The sequence below is a fragment of the Calonectris borealis genome, chromosome 2 (genome assembly GCF_964195595.1).
Source record: "Calonectris borealis chromosome 2, bCalBor7.hap1.2, whole genome shotgun sequence".
Classification (NCBI taxonomy): Eukaryota; Metazoa; Chordata; class Aves; order Procellariiformes; family Procellariidae; genus Calonectris; species Calonectris borealis.
The window spans coordinates 72442067-72459967 of record NC_134313.1 but is presented as its reverse complement, the minus strand read 5'-3'; the positions used below and the strand labels follow the sequence as shown (position 1 = coordinate 72459967).

The 17901-nt window shown below is 40.5% G+C and overlaps 1 protein-coding gene and 1 long non-coding RNA gene across 3 annotated transcripts; one reads left to right on the top strand and one right to left on the bottom strand.

Moving 5' to 3' along the window:
• Positions 1-116: 116 nt before the first annotated feature.
• On the bottom strand, positions 117-17363 carry FH (fumarate hydratase). 2 transcript variants are annotated; one of them, XM_075142338.1, is made up of 10 exons: positions 17162-17363; positions 11556-11690; positions 10671-10781; positions 7977-8153; positions 6869-7051; positions 5747-5912; positions 3712-3915; positions 2410-2537; positions 860-1013; positions 117-312 (listed from the first exon to the last, which is right to left on the bottom strand). In XM_075142338.1, the coding sequence occupies exons 1-10, from the start codon at positions 17273-17275 to the stop codon at positions 170-172; spliced, it is 1515 nt and encodes a 504-aa protein (XP_074998439.1). In that variant the 5' UTR covers positions 17276-17363; the 3' UTR covers positions 117-169. The 2 variants fall into 2 exon arrangements, with proteins under 2 accessions (XP_074998439.1, XP_074998440.1); XM_075142339.1 differs by lacking the exon at positions 17162-17363 and adding an exon at positions 13477-16741.
• LOC142078966 (uncharacterized) lies at positions 311-3832 on the top strand. The gene is made up of 3 exons (XR_012672427.1): positions 311-487; positions 3501-3637; positions 3745-3832. It is a non-coding gene; the product is annotated as an uncharacterized LOC142078966 (long non-coding RNA).
• Positions 17364-17901: the final 538 nt, after the last annotated feature.

Here is a 17901-nt window from a genome sequence, read left to right as displayed (position 1 = left end):
CCCCCCCCCCCCCCCCCCCCCGGCGGCGAGCTCTGATTGGCCAGAACCTATTTAAAGGGCCCCGGTGTCGGGCCCCAGGGAGCCGGGCGCGAGAGGCGAAACAAAAGCATCTGCTGTTTGGTGTATTGTATTTATTTTTTACGTTAAGAACACTCTGGGGTTTTTTAAGTTACTGAGGACCCAACATGTCTTTAGGCTTCACCCACTGATCGAACTGGTCGGAGGTGAGGAATCCCAGCTTCACGGCAGCTTCTTTTAACGTCGTCCCTTCTTTGTGCGCCGTCTTGGCAATCTTGGCTGCTTTGTCGTAGCCTGGAACCAAGCACAGGGACGGCGTCAGCCACGCGCGGCCCCGAAGCCGTGGGAGAGCAGAGTAGGACAGCTGGCCCCGCGGGAGCGGATGCGCTAGGTACCGCTGCCGCCGCCTAACTCGATTTGCAGTAAACGCGCGCCAAACCTTTACGCCAACTCCTTACTTAGGGCGACGGTACGTTCTGTTATTCTGGTCCTAATGCATTTAGATCGAAGTTTTACGTGACTTCCTCCTTTAAAAAAAATCTCGCAATCTTTCACTTTTTGTTATTAGCGGTCAAATCAGGACAACAGGCACACATATTCTCCCAATCTCCTTTTTTTTGACTCAAATCAAAATTATTTTTATAATGCACTGGTATGGCCGCTGCAAGGAGGACGCATCTTTTTCACCAGTAATACCAGTTGGTGACATCAAGGTAAATTAACTTTTGGCCTGAGCCATGACTTGGTCTCCTAAACATTGTGACAATACAAATAATGTGTGCAAAATAATGTTACCACAAAATATTTCAGTGTAATGTTTTGAGAAGTTTCTTAAACCTACCTATATGCGGATTAAGTGCTGTTACCAACATCAGCGATTCACTCATTAGTTTGTTGATCCTGTCTGTATTGGCTTGGATTCCAGCTACACAGTTGTCGGTGAAAGAAACACAAACATCTCCTAGAAGTCTTGCAGAGTTTAAAACATTTTTAATCTAACAAAAAAAGAAAGAAATACCAACTATTACATTCAGACATTAATAATTGCACAGTTTGCCACATTTGTTCATGCCCAGTGCCCCCCTCACCCCCGCATCACCCACTTCTTTAACGGGCTGTTTGTAGAAGAGGAGTACAGTAAATAACACACCCTCCTCCCGTGGCAGGGTAAGCTCAGCCACCCCTATTTAAAGGAATTTGTGAGAAGCATTCAACAGCAGAAGAACTCTTGCATTAAGACGACAACAGGATGTATAATCATTTTGTTATAACAGTTCACAAATAACCAAGTAAAAAATACATGAAGGCATTTGATTCATTGTCATTTTCCCCCTCAGGTACCAATCAAGAGAAGACATCTAAAAAGATGAAGTACAATAATGTCTGGTATTAGTCCCCTACTTTGACAATCCGTAACATGCCATTCTTTTTTTTGGAGACGTGTCTGTTTCTATCAAAATTTATCTTCTGCTAAGTACATCTCTTGGCTGTTTAATGGGATTTTTTTTTTTTTTTGGTCAAAAGCAGGTGCTGTACGCTTAGAAGTTTGTTCCGGTGGAGGGGAAAAAAACAGTACCCTAAATAGACACACTAAGGAAGAGACAAATACTGGTTTTATTATACGATTTCCATTTTTTTCCAGTCATTTCTTACTAGCATAATAAAAAAAGCAGTATCAGTCAGTATAGGCTGTATAGAAAAATAACACATGACATGCTGCTTCCTTTGTGCCTCTTATTTCTAACAAGATGACAAAATCTCAAAAACTTCCTTTTTATTTCTATTTAATATTAAGATCTTTTCCATAGGTCACTTTCATTCTTTTTAAACTATCATCACTACACTAACAGCTGTACTATTCATTCAACATCTTACACACAGTATGTATCTTGGTGTATCCTGCTTACACTGTAGAAGGCAGACATTATTTTAAATACTGGAGTCTAAAACTAATCATTTACAATTTCACATGACTCACTTGCCAAAAGCATGTAATCCTTTAGTATTCAACAGTAACAGAAATTAGTAACAGATAGCTGCTAAAGAAAAAAAATCCTCATTTTTAGCTAAAATACCAAATTCTGTTCAGCTTTGGACAAAATTTTGTCTCTGTGTTCCCCTCTCCCTGCTTCCTTAGGCTGATGATAAGCATACATTTTTAGGATAAAAGCTTATCTGCATGAGATAGTTTCATGTAAAAAACATTGCCAGTTCCCTGTCAAAATAACAAGAACTTGCCATACAAAAGAATAAAATTAGTTCTCACATTTTTATCAGCTTCTCTGGTGCTTGTATTGACCAATTATTCACTGAGGTTTTTTTCCCTGAGTTACCTGATTGCACAAATGATGATTTTAAAAGTCCTAGATATTTAAAACTTTATGAACTTACCATCATAGGCTTAAAAACATTCAGTTCAAAGTGTCCATTGCTACCTCCTACAGTAACAGCAACATGGTTTCCCATAACTTGGGCTGCGACCATGGTTACAGCTTCACACTGGGTAGGGTTCACTTTTCCTGGTTGTGGAAGGGAGAGAAAAAGGGAGACTTACCAAAGAAGGGAAAAAAAACATCAGCACTTCCCTCATTTACCAAATTACACTCAACAGAAGATGTTTCACAAGAGGTAACATGTCTTACTCATCTGTATCTGTGCACCACAGAAAAGAAATAATTTCCATAAATTATATTAAATTCACTGTACTATTCCAGTAATTCAGCTAGGATTTTTAAATTCTAGCAATTTAAATCCTAAATTTAGCAATCTACCAAGACTTTGAAAGCTGGATAAAATGTGCATGAGCTAAGCAGCTGTTAATTACTACAGTTCTTAATAGTAAAGAGATTATAACCTGTCTTTATTCGTGTAAGTAGGCATTTCTGGTAAATCATTACCAAATCTCAGTCAACTTAAGAAAAGTATTACTAATTTGTTAGAATTACTTTGTAATAAAATTAATTCACTCTGTTTACTTTGTCAGGAGAAAAAACCAACCAACCAAATTAGAGTGACCTCCTAACAAGAAAGTTTTATGGTTGCTTTCATTTTTAGAAATAATCCTAATAAGAACATTCATTATCTGCTTTTTTGAAAGCCAGATATGCTCACGACCTGTTTCTTTTATAATTTATCACACAGGAAGAATATGCTTAGAATAGTTTTGGATGTTCAATATTCACATACACATACTTTTTTAGGAGGGAGGCACGGAATGATTACTAATATTATTCCTTCCTTTCTTATTCTCCCATACACTAGGATCATTGCAGAAGAGAACATGTGAGTACATAACGCTAATCTATGTTCTATACTATCTATGCTAAGAAGTAAAGATGTCAATTTACATCATGATATTGCTACAATTCATAGAAGCTTGTTTCAGAAAAGTCTTTACACAAAAATTGTAGAGATCTTGCAATTCTAAAAGAAGGTTTTGAGAAGTATACTTGTATTAATAAAGTCATATTATATGTCTACAGATACTACTCTCCACCAAATACTTCGCAACAAACAGCTGTGCGAGCAAGTATTTTTAGGAACACAAATTTTGGTAAAATATGGCAGAAGATAAAAACTGACAGAAGTGTTGAATCATGGACTTACTGACATTTGTTTGGTAAGTATCTGTTAAGAGTTAATGGTCCAAAACAAAAGAAACGGGCAATTTTTCTCAGTATGTTTTCTCTGTACCTGGCATGATGCTGCTTCCTGGTTCATTTTCAGGCAGGATGAGTTCTCCTAGTCCAGAGCGTGGTCCAGAACCCAGGAAACGAATATCATTAGCTATTTTCATCAGACTACATGCCACTGTGTTCATAGCTCCACTGAGTTCAACTAGAGCATCATGAGCCGCAAGAGCTTCAAACTTATTTGGAGCAGTGACAAAAGGCAAACCTACAGGGAGGGCAGGAAATATTAAACCAGTGAGGCACTTCCTTGCAGACATAAACCAGATAATCAAACACATAATTAGCTTAATAAATAAAAAAAAAATTAATAACACTGTAAGATCATCTCTCTTCTCTAGACCTTACCTCACAAACATATTTCTTAAACAGACTAAATTCAATACAAAAGACACAACAGAAGTCACTAAAATATGAAAGAATATGAAATTGGCCCATCTACTCACAACAAAGGTACAAATTTCAAGCTTTCAAACTGTGTTGCATACTAAGCATTGCTTTGCAACACAGTACTTCGTGAATGTCAAGAATCCCTTACAAGTTAGCCCAAATGTAAGTATTTCTTCCATTAAATCAAGTTAGATTCTTTAGATTGTCAGTTGCCGGGATGCTTTCTCCCATTTATGAAAATTGAGGTTTTTGCAGCACAGTGCAAGACATTAGGATAAACAAAAAGTAATCACAATGGAATTAGCTGCTTAAAGAAAAAAGATGCATCCAAGTATCAGCACTGGAAGGGAACAACAAACCAGAGAGAACATGTGAAAGCTGATTCAGACTTAGGAGGATGCCTGAAACTGCTGCCAACAGCAAGAGCACAGGAGCAATGGAAGCAACAGCTCTGTTTACATTAATTAAATGCCTGAAATTTAACGCGAGGTTCCGTAATGAAAAACATTTCTTCAGGGCTTTGCCCTGGAAGAAAAGTCTCAGCAGAATTTTATTAGTGGTAATAGACATCACTAAGGACTGACAGTGGGCTGGACTTCTGCCCCACAAAACTACTGGTCTGAGCTTGCATTGCCAGTTCAAACAAGAGCAGCATAACCCCATAATTTCTAGTGTTCTGCAGTTCCTGCCAAACACCAAATCCCACCCAATTTCCCACAGGCTTCTGAATTGCATAGCTGCCTTCTCAGTTGCACAGATCATTCCAAACTTTCCCTATTGCCTTTGTCAATAAATTTCCCGTAAGAACGTGGAATTTCAATAGTCTGTTTAAACAATACTTGTTTTAAACTCGTACAACCTGCCTTTATGGTACACCTAACAAATGTTAAGATGGGAGAGCTTCCTAACACCACCAATGGCTCCTTCAAGTCCCAAAACAAGGCCTGTACTGCTTCTCAGCAGCTGTTGCTTATGACAAGTTACTTCTTCCCTCTCAGGATACAAGAGTCTTGACCCTCTACAAGACAGTGAATAATAGATCCATTAAAACAAAAATATTGTTCTTAAGCAGTTTCAGATTTTACAGCGAATTTAAATCACAGACATACATTTTCGGGGCATTTTAAAAACTGATACTGTGACACAGAACACCTGGTTTATGGATCAAAAAACTCAATGGTTCTGTAAATTAAGTTTTAAGATCTGTAAAGACAGCATCAAAAAAATCAGATAGCTAACTTTTACTCTTTCACATGAAAAAAACATAGTGGCTTTGGGAGGGTTTCTTCCCCTTCTTTTGTGCCAAGTCACTATAGATTAAGAGAGCCAGAGGAGCAAAGATCAAGACAGAAGCATTATAGCTGGGCTAATAATAGAAGCCTGAAACTGTATCCATCTCCAATAAGCCTTGCTCAGAAGAACATGGTAATTTCAGTCACTTTCAATGCACTGAGTATAATTATAAAAATACATTGCATGAAAAATCCCAAGTATAAGGCATATAACATGCGGCATTAACAGAAAGTTTCATGTTAAAATATAAATACAATTTGAGCTGATGAGAAGTAAGAAACTGAAAAATTTAGTTTGAATTTGACGGTATGTTACATATACTGCTTTACTGATAACTCCGAAATATCATTCCTCACCCGTCAGTTCAGCCACTTTAGCAGCAACTTTCTCAGCAAAGCCAATTCTTGTGTTTAATCCTGTACCAACTGCAGTCCCGCCAGCTGCCAGCTGATACACTCTTGGCATGGTTGACTCAATCCTAGCCACACCGTATTTAATTTGTTGCACATAGCCACTAAATTCCTTTGAAAGAAAGGAGGACAAAATAAAGGAACAAAGACAACAACCAAGAATAAGCACCTAGAATTATTTAGATTTTTGACTGGACTAATTTCTTTAAAAACCTGAAGGCACTGAACTTTACGCAAATGCTAAATCTTAGCATGTCTTCATTAAGAGGGAAAGTTTACATATATTAAAAGACTGCTTTCACGCTACAAACAATTACACATAAAAACAACCTACATATATAAAAATGTAAACACAACACATCTTTCTCTTGCCTTTTACCTCAGTTGTGTACTTAGCAGGATCCGAATCCAAGGTAAATCAGCTCTCAGATTAAACTAATGTGCTCAAGGTACAATTAGAGAAACAGATCTTGGGCTTTGTTCACTTAATTTTAGTTAGTAAAAACCCCACCTGTGCATTCTTGGAAAAAATCCACAAATTTTACATGGATTTTTATCAATTCAGTTTAAGCTAATTCATTACCAAATTAATGTAATATAAGCCATCTTGACAATATGATAACAAAGATTTGCTATCATATATATATGATCATATATAAAAGATTTTCGTTCAAAATACTTAGTGGTTTTGTGTGTTGGTAAAACCTCATTTATATAAGCTTACAGATTACAGACTAACTACCTTCTTCCTTCCAATGTCAGCGTAACAGAAATATCACGTTGTGTTACTTGGTAATGGAACATCTTTTAAAAATCATTTATATCTTACTAGTGTTAGAAATAAAACACACATGGAAAAAAATTAAGAAAATTGATGATGCAGTTATTAGAGTACAGCATCCAGCAAACTCCAATAAAGATGGAAATACTCTGACTGAGATTCAGCCACTTTCCTATAATTTCTCTTAAACTATCAACTTAATTTAGGTGTCCTCAAGTTTGCCTCAGTTTCCTCCAATATATTTACAAGAATTTTCCAAACAAATGCATAATTTGTTTTTTTTTTACCTGTCCAAGCGTAAGTGGAACAGCATCTTGTGTATGAGTGCGCCCTATTTTTATGATTTGGGAAAATTCTTTGGATTTTGCTTCAAGTGCATTCTGTAGCTTCTTTAGTCCAGGTAACAACACCTCATTAACCTCCTGGGCAGCAGCAATATGCATTGCCGTTGGGAAAGTGTCATTTGAACTCTGTGAAGGAAGTTCAAGAAATTTATTTACAAGCTTTTCTCACCATTGTTGCTGTAAGAGGTACAAGTGTGGCTTTATTCTCTTTATTTTATAAACAAGAAGAAACTAAACTAAGAGTAAGCAACTTAGGAATGTTCCACAAGTCAATCTGCAGGAATAATCAAATCTTCCAAATTCCAGTCCAGCACCTTATTGATAAAATCAATTTTTTATAACTATACCCACAGAAAGTTAACTTGAGTAGATTGTTCACAACAACACTGGGACCAAAAAAAAGAATTACTATAGTAGTTATGAGAGACAGGTAACAAATGGATGGATGATTTTAAAGGAATTGTAGGTGACTTTAAAACACCTGTGTGTTGCTTTGATACTGTTAAATCCGTAGTTCCCAGGATAGTGAGTAAACACAAAAGATCAGCAAGGGATATAACCAAGTCAGTGGCTTAAACTTCAGTTAATCTGAAGGAAATATTAAGAGTGAAGTATAATAAAAGGTCTACCACGATCCTTGGGGAAAAATTACCCATTACAGGACTTTAGCCATTTTATTATTTTTTCTACATGCTTTATGTAATGCATTATGGAGATAACAGTTGTAAGTATCCAACCTTTAGAAACTGGATCTATATTTAACTTCTTTAAAACTGTCTCAGTAGCAGTGGTTGTCACCAGGCCACGTCTGCCCACTACATCATGTGTGAATTCATCTGTCATGAATGAGTTCAAAATTTTTAACTCATGCTGTCACTGACCAACATTTTAAAGTTCATTTAAACTGAAAAACCTGGAAAATTGCTGCCCAAGCTGTACACAAAACTTTTTTTTTTTTTTAAATCTAAACAGTGGCTATAAGAGAATTCAAGATTCACAATTAAAAAGCATACTTTTGACATTAGAAGAAGTACAATACAAGTGTAATGACCTGGCTTTTGTTAACATGATCATTCGGATGTACTGGGTTTTTGCTCCCCAGTTTGCCCCCCATTATCTCAATAGCTCTGTTGCTGATGACTTCATTGACATTCATATTGGTTTGAGTTCCAGACCCAGTCTGCCACACCACCAATGGGAAGTGATCATTTAATTTTCCTTCAGCTACCTATAATGGAAAAAGAGAGAGAAAAGTTGTTCTACTGGAACAAAAAAAAAAAAAGGCATAAACTTGAGAATTTTATAGCTATAATTCAAATAATGTTCTCCATCATATTTGTAAATTTACATATAACAATTGTGAATTTATGCCAGAATAATTAAGAGAGTTTGATGTAATACCAGATATTAAAAGGGCAAAAACTTTTGCTATGCTTTTTGAAGATGCTAAATTCTTAAACACAGAGAAATATATAATTTGATTTCATGTTCTACAGTCATAGAAAGAAAAGATTTTTAAAAGGTACTTTGGGTTATATCTTCTGTTTCCCAAACAATGCAGATGATTTTGTAAGTCCAAAAACATCCCCCCCTTCCCAAATTTTAAAGCAATTCGGATTCTAATCTTCCTGGGTAGGATTAGAGGTAGTATGTGCTGGTTCTCCCTTCCACAGTTATTTGCTCAGCTTAGTAAGATCTCCCAGGGAAGGAAAATATCTTTAGTAGTTTCTCAATCAGAGCACGTAAGGTGCTTCAGGGTACTGATTCAGTGTTGTGTGCCTCCTTGGGCCATGACCATCCTTTGGGTGTCAGAAACAGCAGTTTTTGGACAGCACTTACCTGTTTACAAACTCCTCATCAGCATGGGTGCACTGCTTTCTTCTAGGAAATTAAGCTCAACAGCTGCACAGTTTCATCATGAACACTGATCACAACTATACAACAATCTGAATTAGAGACATTCAGAAGTCCACTCCTTATGGCAAAGAGTCCCCCAGAAGAAGTGTTTTTGCCAAAGGTCATCTGTCATGCACGTGCAGTACATGATATCTGCAAGATTGGACTCTGAAATTTCTCCAGAAATAGATTTCATACAGGGAAGTTCCAGACCTCTTATACCTGTGGACATTAGATTTTGCATCAACACAATGAGCCAGCAGATGGTTGCTGGTATCAAACACCTTCTTCCTGTAAGGCAAGCTTTCGCTAATACCGCCCTGGACCTACATGGCTTTAAATTGAGAGGTGCCTAAAAAAGACTCGTGACTGTCTTTACTGTACCTGAACTGTAACTGAATATGTTACACATATAAACAAGTAAGAGAATCACATGGACATAAAAAGATTCATACGTACTGACTTGCTGATTATCCATGGGAACAAGGTCCTGATCAGCCAAAAATGACTATACCAACTTACATCTTCTGTAGGTAGGCTATGACAACTACTATCTCAAATCAAAACAGAACAACAGGTACAAATACTCTCCTGTTTGATCTACATTTTTTGGAGCCTGTTGAACCTTACATGCACTTAGAGATTATACTAAACGTGTGTTTGTGATAGTATCAAAACCCATGCTCAGAAGTATCACCACCACGCATACTAGCCTCAGAAAAATTGAGAATGCAAAGCAAAGGATCTGTTGTCATAACTCTGAGGCTAGATAACTATCTCCAGATACACCAGTCCTCCTAGAATTATGCTTTTCAGGGAAAGATCTTATGTATTTCCCATCTTATACAGGGACAAAGTTCCCGCCTCCAAGAGTAACTTGATTCCTTGCTGTCTCTCTTTCTTTTTCAGTTATATTAGAAAATTATTTTGGAGGTAAGGGAAAGGCTATTACTGCAGGAGTGTTTTTAAAACACAACAAAAAAGCCCCAAACAACTTTCAGAACCCATGAATCTAAACTAAGTAGCCTTTAGCCACCAAAACTTCTGATCCACCTTTAACTAGGAGAACCCTAGAAACCACAAGCAGAGACTGGACATACTCTGGAGTTCTCCAAAGCTCTTGGGTCTTGGGACTTATGGTGCTACAGCTGGTAGAAAGAGAATAAGGCTTCTGCAAGTACTGAAATGTTTTGAAGCTAGTCAGAACAAGAAAGCTCTGTAAAACAATGCTTCTAGGTAAATAATCTGTTGATTTACACAAAGCAACACACCTGATATTACCATACCTCAAATAATGGTCATTCAAAACTCTGTTCACTTGGGTGGCATTTATCCTGAGAAAGAGGAGATGCCTCTCTGTGTCACATCATGTCCTCTTTAGCTATAAAAGTGATACTTAAAAAGCACAGATTTACTAGTAAACTTAAGTCTGAAGAGGAAATAGATTAGTAACAGAGAAACTATTCAGATTGCAGATAGTCTTCACATTACCAAGATGCAATTGCTTAACAGATTGGAGACTTCCAAAATGAAACAGCTTTGCTTGGCATGTCAGACTTCACGTTAGCTGAATGAACCGAGATTCCATTCTCCTCCTAGGTTTTTTTATACCGTTCATGTGGTAAGAGTCAACGCTATGCAAGTAATGAGTAGTCTTAATAGAGGGGGAAAATCACATTGTTTTTATAACTTAAGTATCAAAATGTATTTGAACATTTTGTCACTTCCATAAATGTAAAAGGTAAAATAGTAAAACATTATATTAAGTAAATGATTTCTCAATCTGAAAACAAAATTTACTAACAAAAATACAATGACGGTTCTAGTATTTTGAACAGTTTGTTCCTACCTCATTTGCCGCCTTTACGATAGCATTAGCAATCTTTGGGTCGAGACCGTAATCTTGATTTACTTCAGCAGCTGCTCTCTTCAAGATGCCAAAAGCCCTTATAACTTGAACCTGAGACACAAGAGTAAGTTTAAATATGTAATTTTTTTCCCCTCAAAGGACATTTTAGGAACCTATAGTGCAGGTCTAGTTCTAAACCAAACTTCTGAACTTAAATCCAGGAGTAGCCCATCAACCAAACCGAAGAGCAATCAGGTCACATGACCTGTGCTCCCATTAACAGTAATATTTATCCAAGCAGTCCGGAAAGCAGAACACAGCTCATTCTTTCTCTGTAAGTCCAGGTATGCTTTGTGTATTGAAAAAGATTACATACAATAAAATGAACAGAAAAGGAGAACTCGCTCTATTTCTAAAATAGCCTTCTTAAGGGCAAACTGACATATGTTTCAGTATATGCAAAACCAGTCCATGACAAAGTGCGTGCACACTAATGCTCTATGCACAGCTTCACGTGAAAAAGTAACTTTGTATCAACTCATGCTACACTGAACATCTTCAATAACAAACTGCATAACGCTATCGCAAACAAATTCTTCCATTCAGTCTTTCATGTTCAGAAAAATGAAAGATAGATTTCTATTCATCCTGGTTATTAAAAAAAAATAAGCAACACAATAAAATAATTATTCAAAAGCAACATTCAATTTATTCAAATGCAACAAAAAATATTTCTACCACAGAACAGTATCTTACCATGGAATTTCTAACTTTAGAACTCAAAGTTGCTCATATTCCCAGCAAAAGTCTAAAAAGAAGGTATTCACTCTCACATCCAAAACATATTTAAAGAGAAAAAAATGAACACAGCTTTAAATGACTTACTGGCATTCTTTCTGAAACACCTCCAATCTTGAAGTTCATTGTAGATCTTACGGTCTGGGCACCATAGTATCTGTCACTTGGGACCTTCAGTTCACCAAATGTATCATATTCTATCCTAAAAGCCTCTTGAGTGGACTATGGAAAAGGAAAAAAATGTATTTCAAACACTGGTATACGACACAACCCTTTTGAAAGCAGACACAGTTAAGAAAAAATGTGCAAGAAGGGGGAAAAACCCAAAACAAAGACACACAGCTAGTCATAGGTAACTTTGAAGATGTAATCAGAAAAATGAGACATTTTTCTGGTTTGAGCTCCTGTCTCACTAAAAGTCACAACTACTAACATTATGTAGCCTACCAGACCCACTGGTGACAGGCAGCACTGCAAGACTGAAGACCTCGGCTGCCCACTGTACGAAACACGTCATCCTGACGAAAGACTCAGTTTCTTCTTTTCAAAGAATTAGTAACTTATCTTACAATTTACAGAATTGGTGTTTTTTAAAACCAAACTGAAGAACTAGTATGGTAAGAATTCAGGTGGCATCCGCCTAGGCAACATACACGTTACACAATCACTATTGAAATCCACGCTGTACATGGGACAGAAGAAAAATACTGGAAGGGAGCAACTGACTAATTCAGTACCAAGTTACTGACAATTGATTATCTTCTTAAGTCTAATAAACCAGGAATACAGTTGCCCTAGCTGTGCAACAGGAATAAACTGCATCTAGTTATAGTTTGTGCAATATTTATGTAAGGCAATATTTCTGTATCACGTAAACACCTAGCATGCATTATTATCTAACACAGCCAGAGGTAAATTAATTTTAGCTGACCTACACCAACTAAAAGTAAATTTTTACTTTTTGTGAAACAACCCATTCATTTGTGATGATGTGATCACATTCACACGCAGCTCTACAAAGATTATGGGACTGGACAGGAAGCAAGAGCAGTTCACTCTTCCTCTTCCCACTCTTTGGTCAGCAAAGTCCCAATTTTCTTTGAGAAAGGTGTTCATCCTTCCCCAGAAGAGGAGATTACCTTCTTGCAGAGTCTTCGGGAAGGGGAAGAAGTCGTTTTTAATTCTTAATCATAGACGGAATAAAACAATCCCAGCTCCATAGGCAGAGTATATACCTATACAATGCCAGGCTCTGACCTATCCATGACTCTCAGGGGTGAGTCCTTGGGATAGCTCTATCATAGAATCATAGAGTAGTTTGGGTTGGAAGGGACCTTTAAAGGTCATCTAGTCCAACCCCCTGCAATGAGCATCACGTCAGTGCATCAATCAGAGCATCAAGTCAGCGTTGCAGCGCAGTGAAAGAAAATCAAATGTTAGGAACTGTTAAGAAAAGCAGAGGATACAAGAAACATCGCTGTGCCGTGATGGTTCATCTGCACTTTGAAGTCTTTGTGCAGATTTGGTTCTTTCATCCCAAAAGGCATATTATTGGAAACAGTTCAAAGAAAGGCAGTAAGGCCTAAGGAAGGGAACAGCTTTCTTAAGGCAGCTAACCTTTTCATTCAGAAAAGAGACAACTTGGGGTTTGAAGGAAAACTGAGGTCAATAAATGCATCAGTAGCCGGACAATAGGTGTTAGCTGCTGTCTCTTCCAATACAAGAAACAGGAGCCATAACATTGGGCTAGTGGGAGTCAGGTTCAAAGCCAGCAAAAGGAAGCAGCTCTTCACACAAGTAGCAGACTGACGAAACTCCTTGCCAGCTGATGCTACGGATGCAAGAAGCCCACACAAGTTCAGGGAAAGCGAGATAAGCACTCAGAAGCAAGATCTAAACTGGGTTACTACACAGACAAACCACAGACTCAGGAAATCCCCTGATGTGAAAACAAGGAGTCTAGGCCAGAGTAACAGGAAAGCGTCATATATGTTTGCACAGTTCTTACTCTTCCCGAGGTGTCCACTTCTGAATTCAGACTGTTCCTCTCTTTTCTTGGTCCGTTTTACTGTCTCCTTGCTTGGTGGGTCTCAGTCTTCTTGGACAGGAGCACAGCTGGGTATTGGGCAGAACACCCTCTCCAGCAACACTGGCTTTCTGCAGCAGCCTGTCCAGGTCTGCATCACCATGGATGGCAAGCTGCAGGGCCTTTTTACTGTCCCAAGTGGCGTTCCCAGCCAGGTGGAGACACTCTGCCATTAGGTACTCCAGCAGTCGCGTACCAGAGACACCAGTCCCGCTCACTAAGGGCACTTTCGCAGAGTAGGTGGTGCATGTGACCAAACAGAAACTGCAGCCCAGCCCACAAACAGCAAGGATTAGCTCTTGCTGTCCCACTCCCCACACCTTGTCTTTTGGCTGATGCTCTCCCAGACACTGACCCCAGAAGAATACAAAGCTTAGTGTGGACCAGTATGCCATTCCTATGTTCTTTAATCCTCTTTATCCTATTTTAATCACTTAGCATTCATTTACATGCTAACAAGAAACAGAATATAGTCAGCACTTATTTAGTATCTTACTACCAAAAGTGTTTAATGGGGATGCTTGTTACTGTACGTATGCACATACTAAGATTCCAACAGTAGATATCATTGATGCATGGTCTCTGAAATCCCTGCTTCTGCTATCTGGACCCCTCGTGTAAGCAGAGAATGTCACGCTTTTCCTTGAGCTGGATAAGCAGAACCAATTCTATTTCCAAGCCCAGCTCTTGATACTGTGGTTCAATCACCAGAAGTATCCATACTCAGACAATATAAAAAAGTTAAACTACCTGTAACCTTTTAGACAAAAAAGCTAGCAGTTGCACAACTGATTCCTCAAACTTACTTAATTCCAATGTCAACAATGGTGAAACAAAGGTAAATAGGATCATATCTCCTCGTACAAGTACCTTTTAACAAATAAATCCTGTTAGTAAAAAAAATTACTTCCCTAGCCAATTCCACGTTACACACATTCACAAACTCCCATGAAGTTAACAGGGTAAACTGTTTTAAGCTGAATGTCATTTGCTGATTAACAGAGTAAAAAGTAACATTAGGAAAAAAAGCAAAGTGATTTTTTTCATACATATTAAAAGTAACTGAACTAACTTCATCACTACTTTCGGACTAATGTAGCAGCCTGCAGAATGCACTGTCTGAATTTTAATGTTAAAAACATGCTTCTCCCACTCCTTAAATGGAATTCACCCTCTTGAGTGGCTTTATATCCCAGTTCCCATATCTAATGCAGTTTCTGCCGTCGCTCCCTGCCCTAGGGAACCTGCTGTAAAATGGTGCAACAGCAGATTGCTTGCGTCAACCCTCTATTCCCGCACCAGTGGGCCACGGGAGGAGACCGAGCAACTCTGCCACAAGCCAAGGCAAACTCCTGTGCCCACTTAGTTTCCATCATAGCTTCAGCAAGTCTCAGCTCAGAGCTACTATTCCTCACCTTTACAAAACAATTTTTTTTTTTTGGAGGCCTGACAAGGTGTGCTCTGCCCCCCAAAATCCCAAGAACCCATAGTCCAAAGCTGACAGTTAGGCAAACATAACTGTACCTTTGCCTTGTTGCAGGGAACGAATCAGCTGCAACTGATTGCACCATAATGCACTGGAGATACTCACATGGCAGAACTGCTGCAATAATGTTTCCCATGGAAAATTACATTCTGATTTAAGGATGCAGCAACTTTTGGATATAAGTATTTCAATTCAAAGAATCATCATTTTTAGCACAGCAAAACCAATCTTTAAAGGCCAGCAGAAAATGAAATTTGTGCTCAACCACTCTCCTTTAGCAGATGAATGTTTCCATTTTTAAGCGTTGTTTCTCCTTTATAATATCAATTGAGTCACAAATTCTGAAATTTACTATTTAGAAACCAAACCCAAATATTTTACAACATTCAGTCGAAGAAGGAAAGAACATTATGACCACAATTCCATTTAAAACATCTTGTGCAATTTAGTTAAGGCAACACAATAGTCATACCGTAGGACAACATGCACGTTTGATTGTGTCTACACAAGGTGTTCCAAAACAAACTCTTGCTGCTGAAAAATCTCTGCAAACATCAAAAAGTGGTGGGTTTTTTTCTAATTTAAATACTCTTTGATATATTTTTTTGTACATTTTCCTTTTAGAAATACAAACATACAAAGTTTTCCTGTAAGAATTCAAGGGCTGCTTGAGTTCCAAATTCACTGAGGGACATTTTGCTATAACTACTGCTGTTATTTAAACTTAAGCAAACTAATAATGCATATTTACAGGACAGATCATATTTCTGACAGCCAAAGATCAAAACACGTGTTTCTTGTAAGACTGCAGCTCTTCTTAAATACTGGATCTTCAGCAAGTAAATGAAGACCATGATCTATAATGTTTCTTGGATGATGCCACAAAAGAAAGATAAAAAAGGGAACTATCTCATAGGCCAATGGTTTATGAGTTACACAACCTGTGTCGGAGCAGACTTTCTTATACAGGTATGTTTCATTCACCATACAGTTTATTCACTCATTTGGAAGCTTAGGTTTTTTATGCTATTTTCTATACCTTAATCAATATCACAAATTGGGAACGAATGTTCTAGTGAATTTTATTAAAAGCATCAAATCCTAAACATCCCACTTTCTGCTGGAATTCTTCCAACAGTCTCATATTACCTCCTTATTTTTAGGAGTGAACTTAGAGAGAGATGCACCTGAGACTAAGGTTTCCATGCAGCTTCCTAGTTGTTAGTACTGAGATTCAGAGTTCCTTATCTGAACAGCATTTTCAGTTCTACACTGAGCCACATACAACGAACAAGTCCCACTCACGTTTCAGCCTGACAGTCAACTGACTGTACCTGAGCAAGAACTGAGGATGCCTGCAAGAGGTCCCAGGCAGTTTCAGCTGAAAGCTCCCTAGTTTTCAGGCAGCCCAAAGATTTTCCAGATATCCCCATTGCTGTGGATACAGCTTTTTCTTATTTGTACCTCAACAGCTCTAAGAAAGGCCCTGAAATTTCCGTGGAAGAAGCCGCTGCATGCCAGAGCTCTGTACAGCAGGGCCTGCAGTAACACCTTTCCCGGCTACCTGGCCTGATGCCTCCCCTCCCCGCCATGCTGAGGCAGCTAACAGCCGCGCTCACGACGTAAATCTCATCCCTGGGCAGCGCACCCGGACCGCTGCGCGCTGCAGATCCGACCCCCTCGGAGCTGCAAATCCGGGTGCGCCAGCGCTGCCGAGCGGGGGCCGAGCCGGTCCCCGGCACTCCGCCGCAGGCCGCACGGCGCCGGGCGCGGACAAGCCCCGCAGCCTCCCCGGCGGAAGAGGGAAACGGCCGCGCAAACTTGACCGGGGATGGCGGCAACCGTCTTCCCGGTGCCGTTGCCGGCGCCCTCCCCACGGAGGAACACACGGGATCAAAGCCCCCGGGCCCGGCCCGGCCCGGCCCGGCCGTTGGCCGCTGTTCCCTCAGGCAGCGAGTGCCCGCCCCCCCTCCCCTCTGCGGCCGGTGAGGGGCGGGGGGGCCGACAGAGGGTCGCGAGCGCCGGCGGGCGCAGGGGGAGGAGCCACGGCGGCAGCGGCGGGCAGTGGCAGTTAGAGGTCACCGCTCCCCCCGCCCTCCCTCCCCCCGCCGGGGCGCTCACCATGGCGGCGCGCAGCGGCGGGCCCCAGCGGGCGGCGGTGCGCGGGGGCTGCTGGCGCGCGAGGAGGCCGGCGGAGCAGCCGAGGCGGCGGCAGGCGCGGAGTGAGCGGTGCATGGTGACGGCGGCGGGGAGCACCGCCGGGGGCCGGCCGTGGGGAGGGGAGAGCGAGCGGGCCCGCCCCGGACGAGCGTCAAGGTGGCAGGGGCGTCCCTCACCGTAGAGGCTCCGCCGCGCCAATCGGCTGCCGCAGGCGGGGCGGGAGCCCGGCTCAGCCACGGGGGAGCCGCCTCGGCGGCGGGGCGGGACCGGCCGGGCCTGGGCTGGCGCCTGCGCAGCGGCGGACTGAGCGCTGCCCCTCGCCCCCTTCCGCCCCCGCCGGCAGGGCCGAGCCGCTCGGCCTGAGGAAAACCCGCCTCCCCGGTGCGAAGGGCAGCGGGGAAGCCGCTGGAACAGCAGTCTCCAGCCGACGGAAAGAAGGTATGAGCCGATTCTCCTTTATTGTAACCTTTTTAAAGAGGCATGAAACATTATTTCCTCCCCCCTTGACAACCATCAGGGCTCTTTGTGTAAAAAAAAGCCAAGTCAAGACACAGGCCCCTCTTCCCCTCCTGCCCCTGCAAGGGGGTGCTTCCACATCCTACATTTCTCCGAGCCCAGTCTCAATGCCCTGGTGCAAGGTGCAGAAACGCTACAGGAGTGAAACGTGGTGTATTCAATTTTTCCAACCACCACCAGCAGCA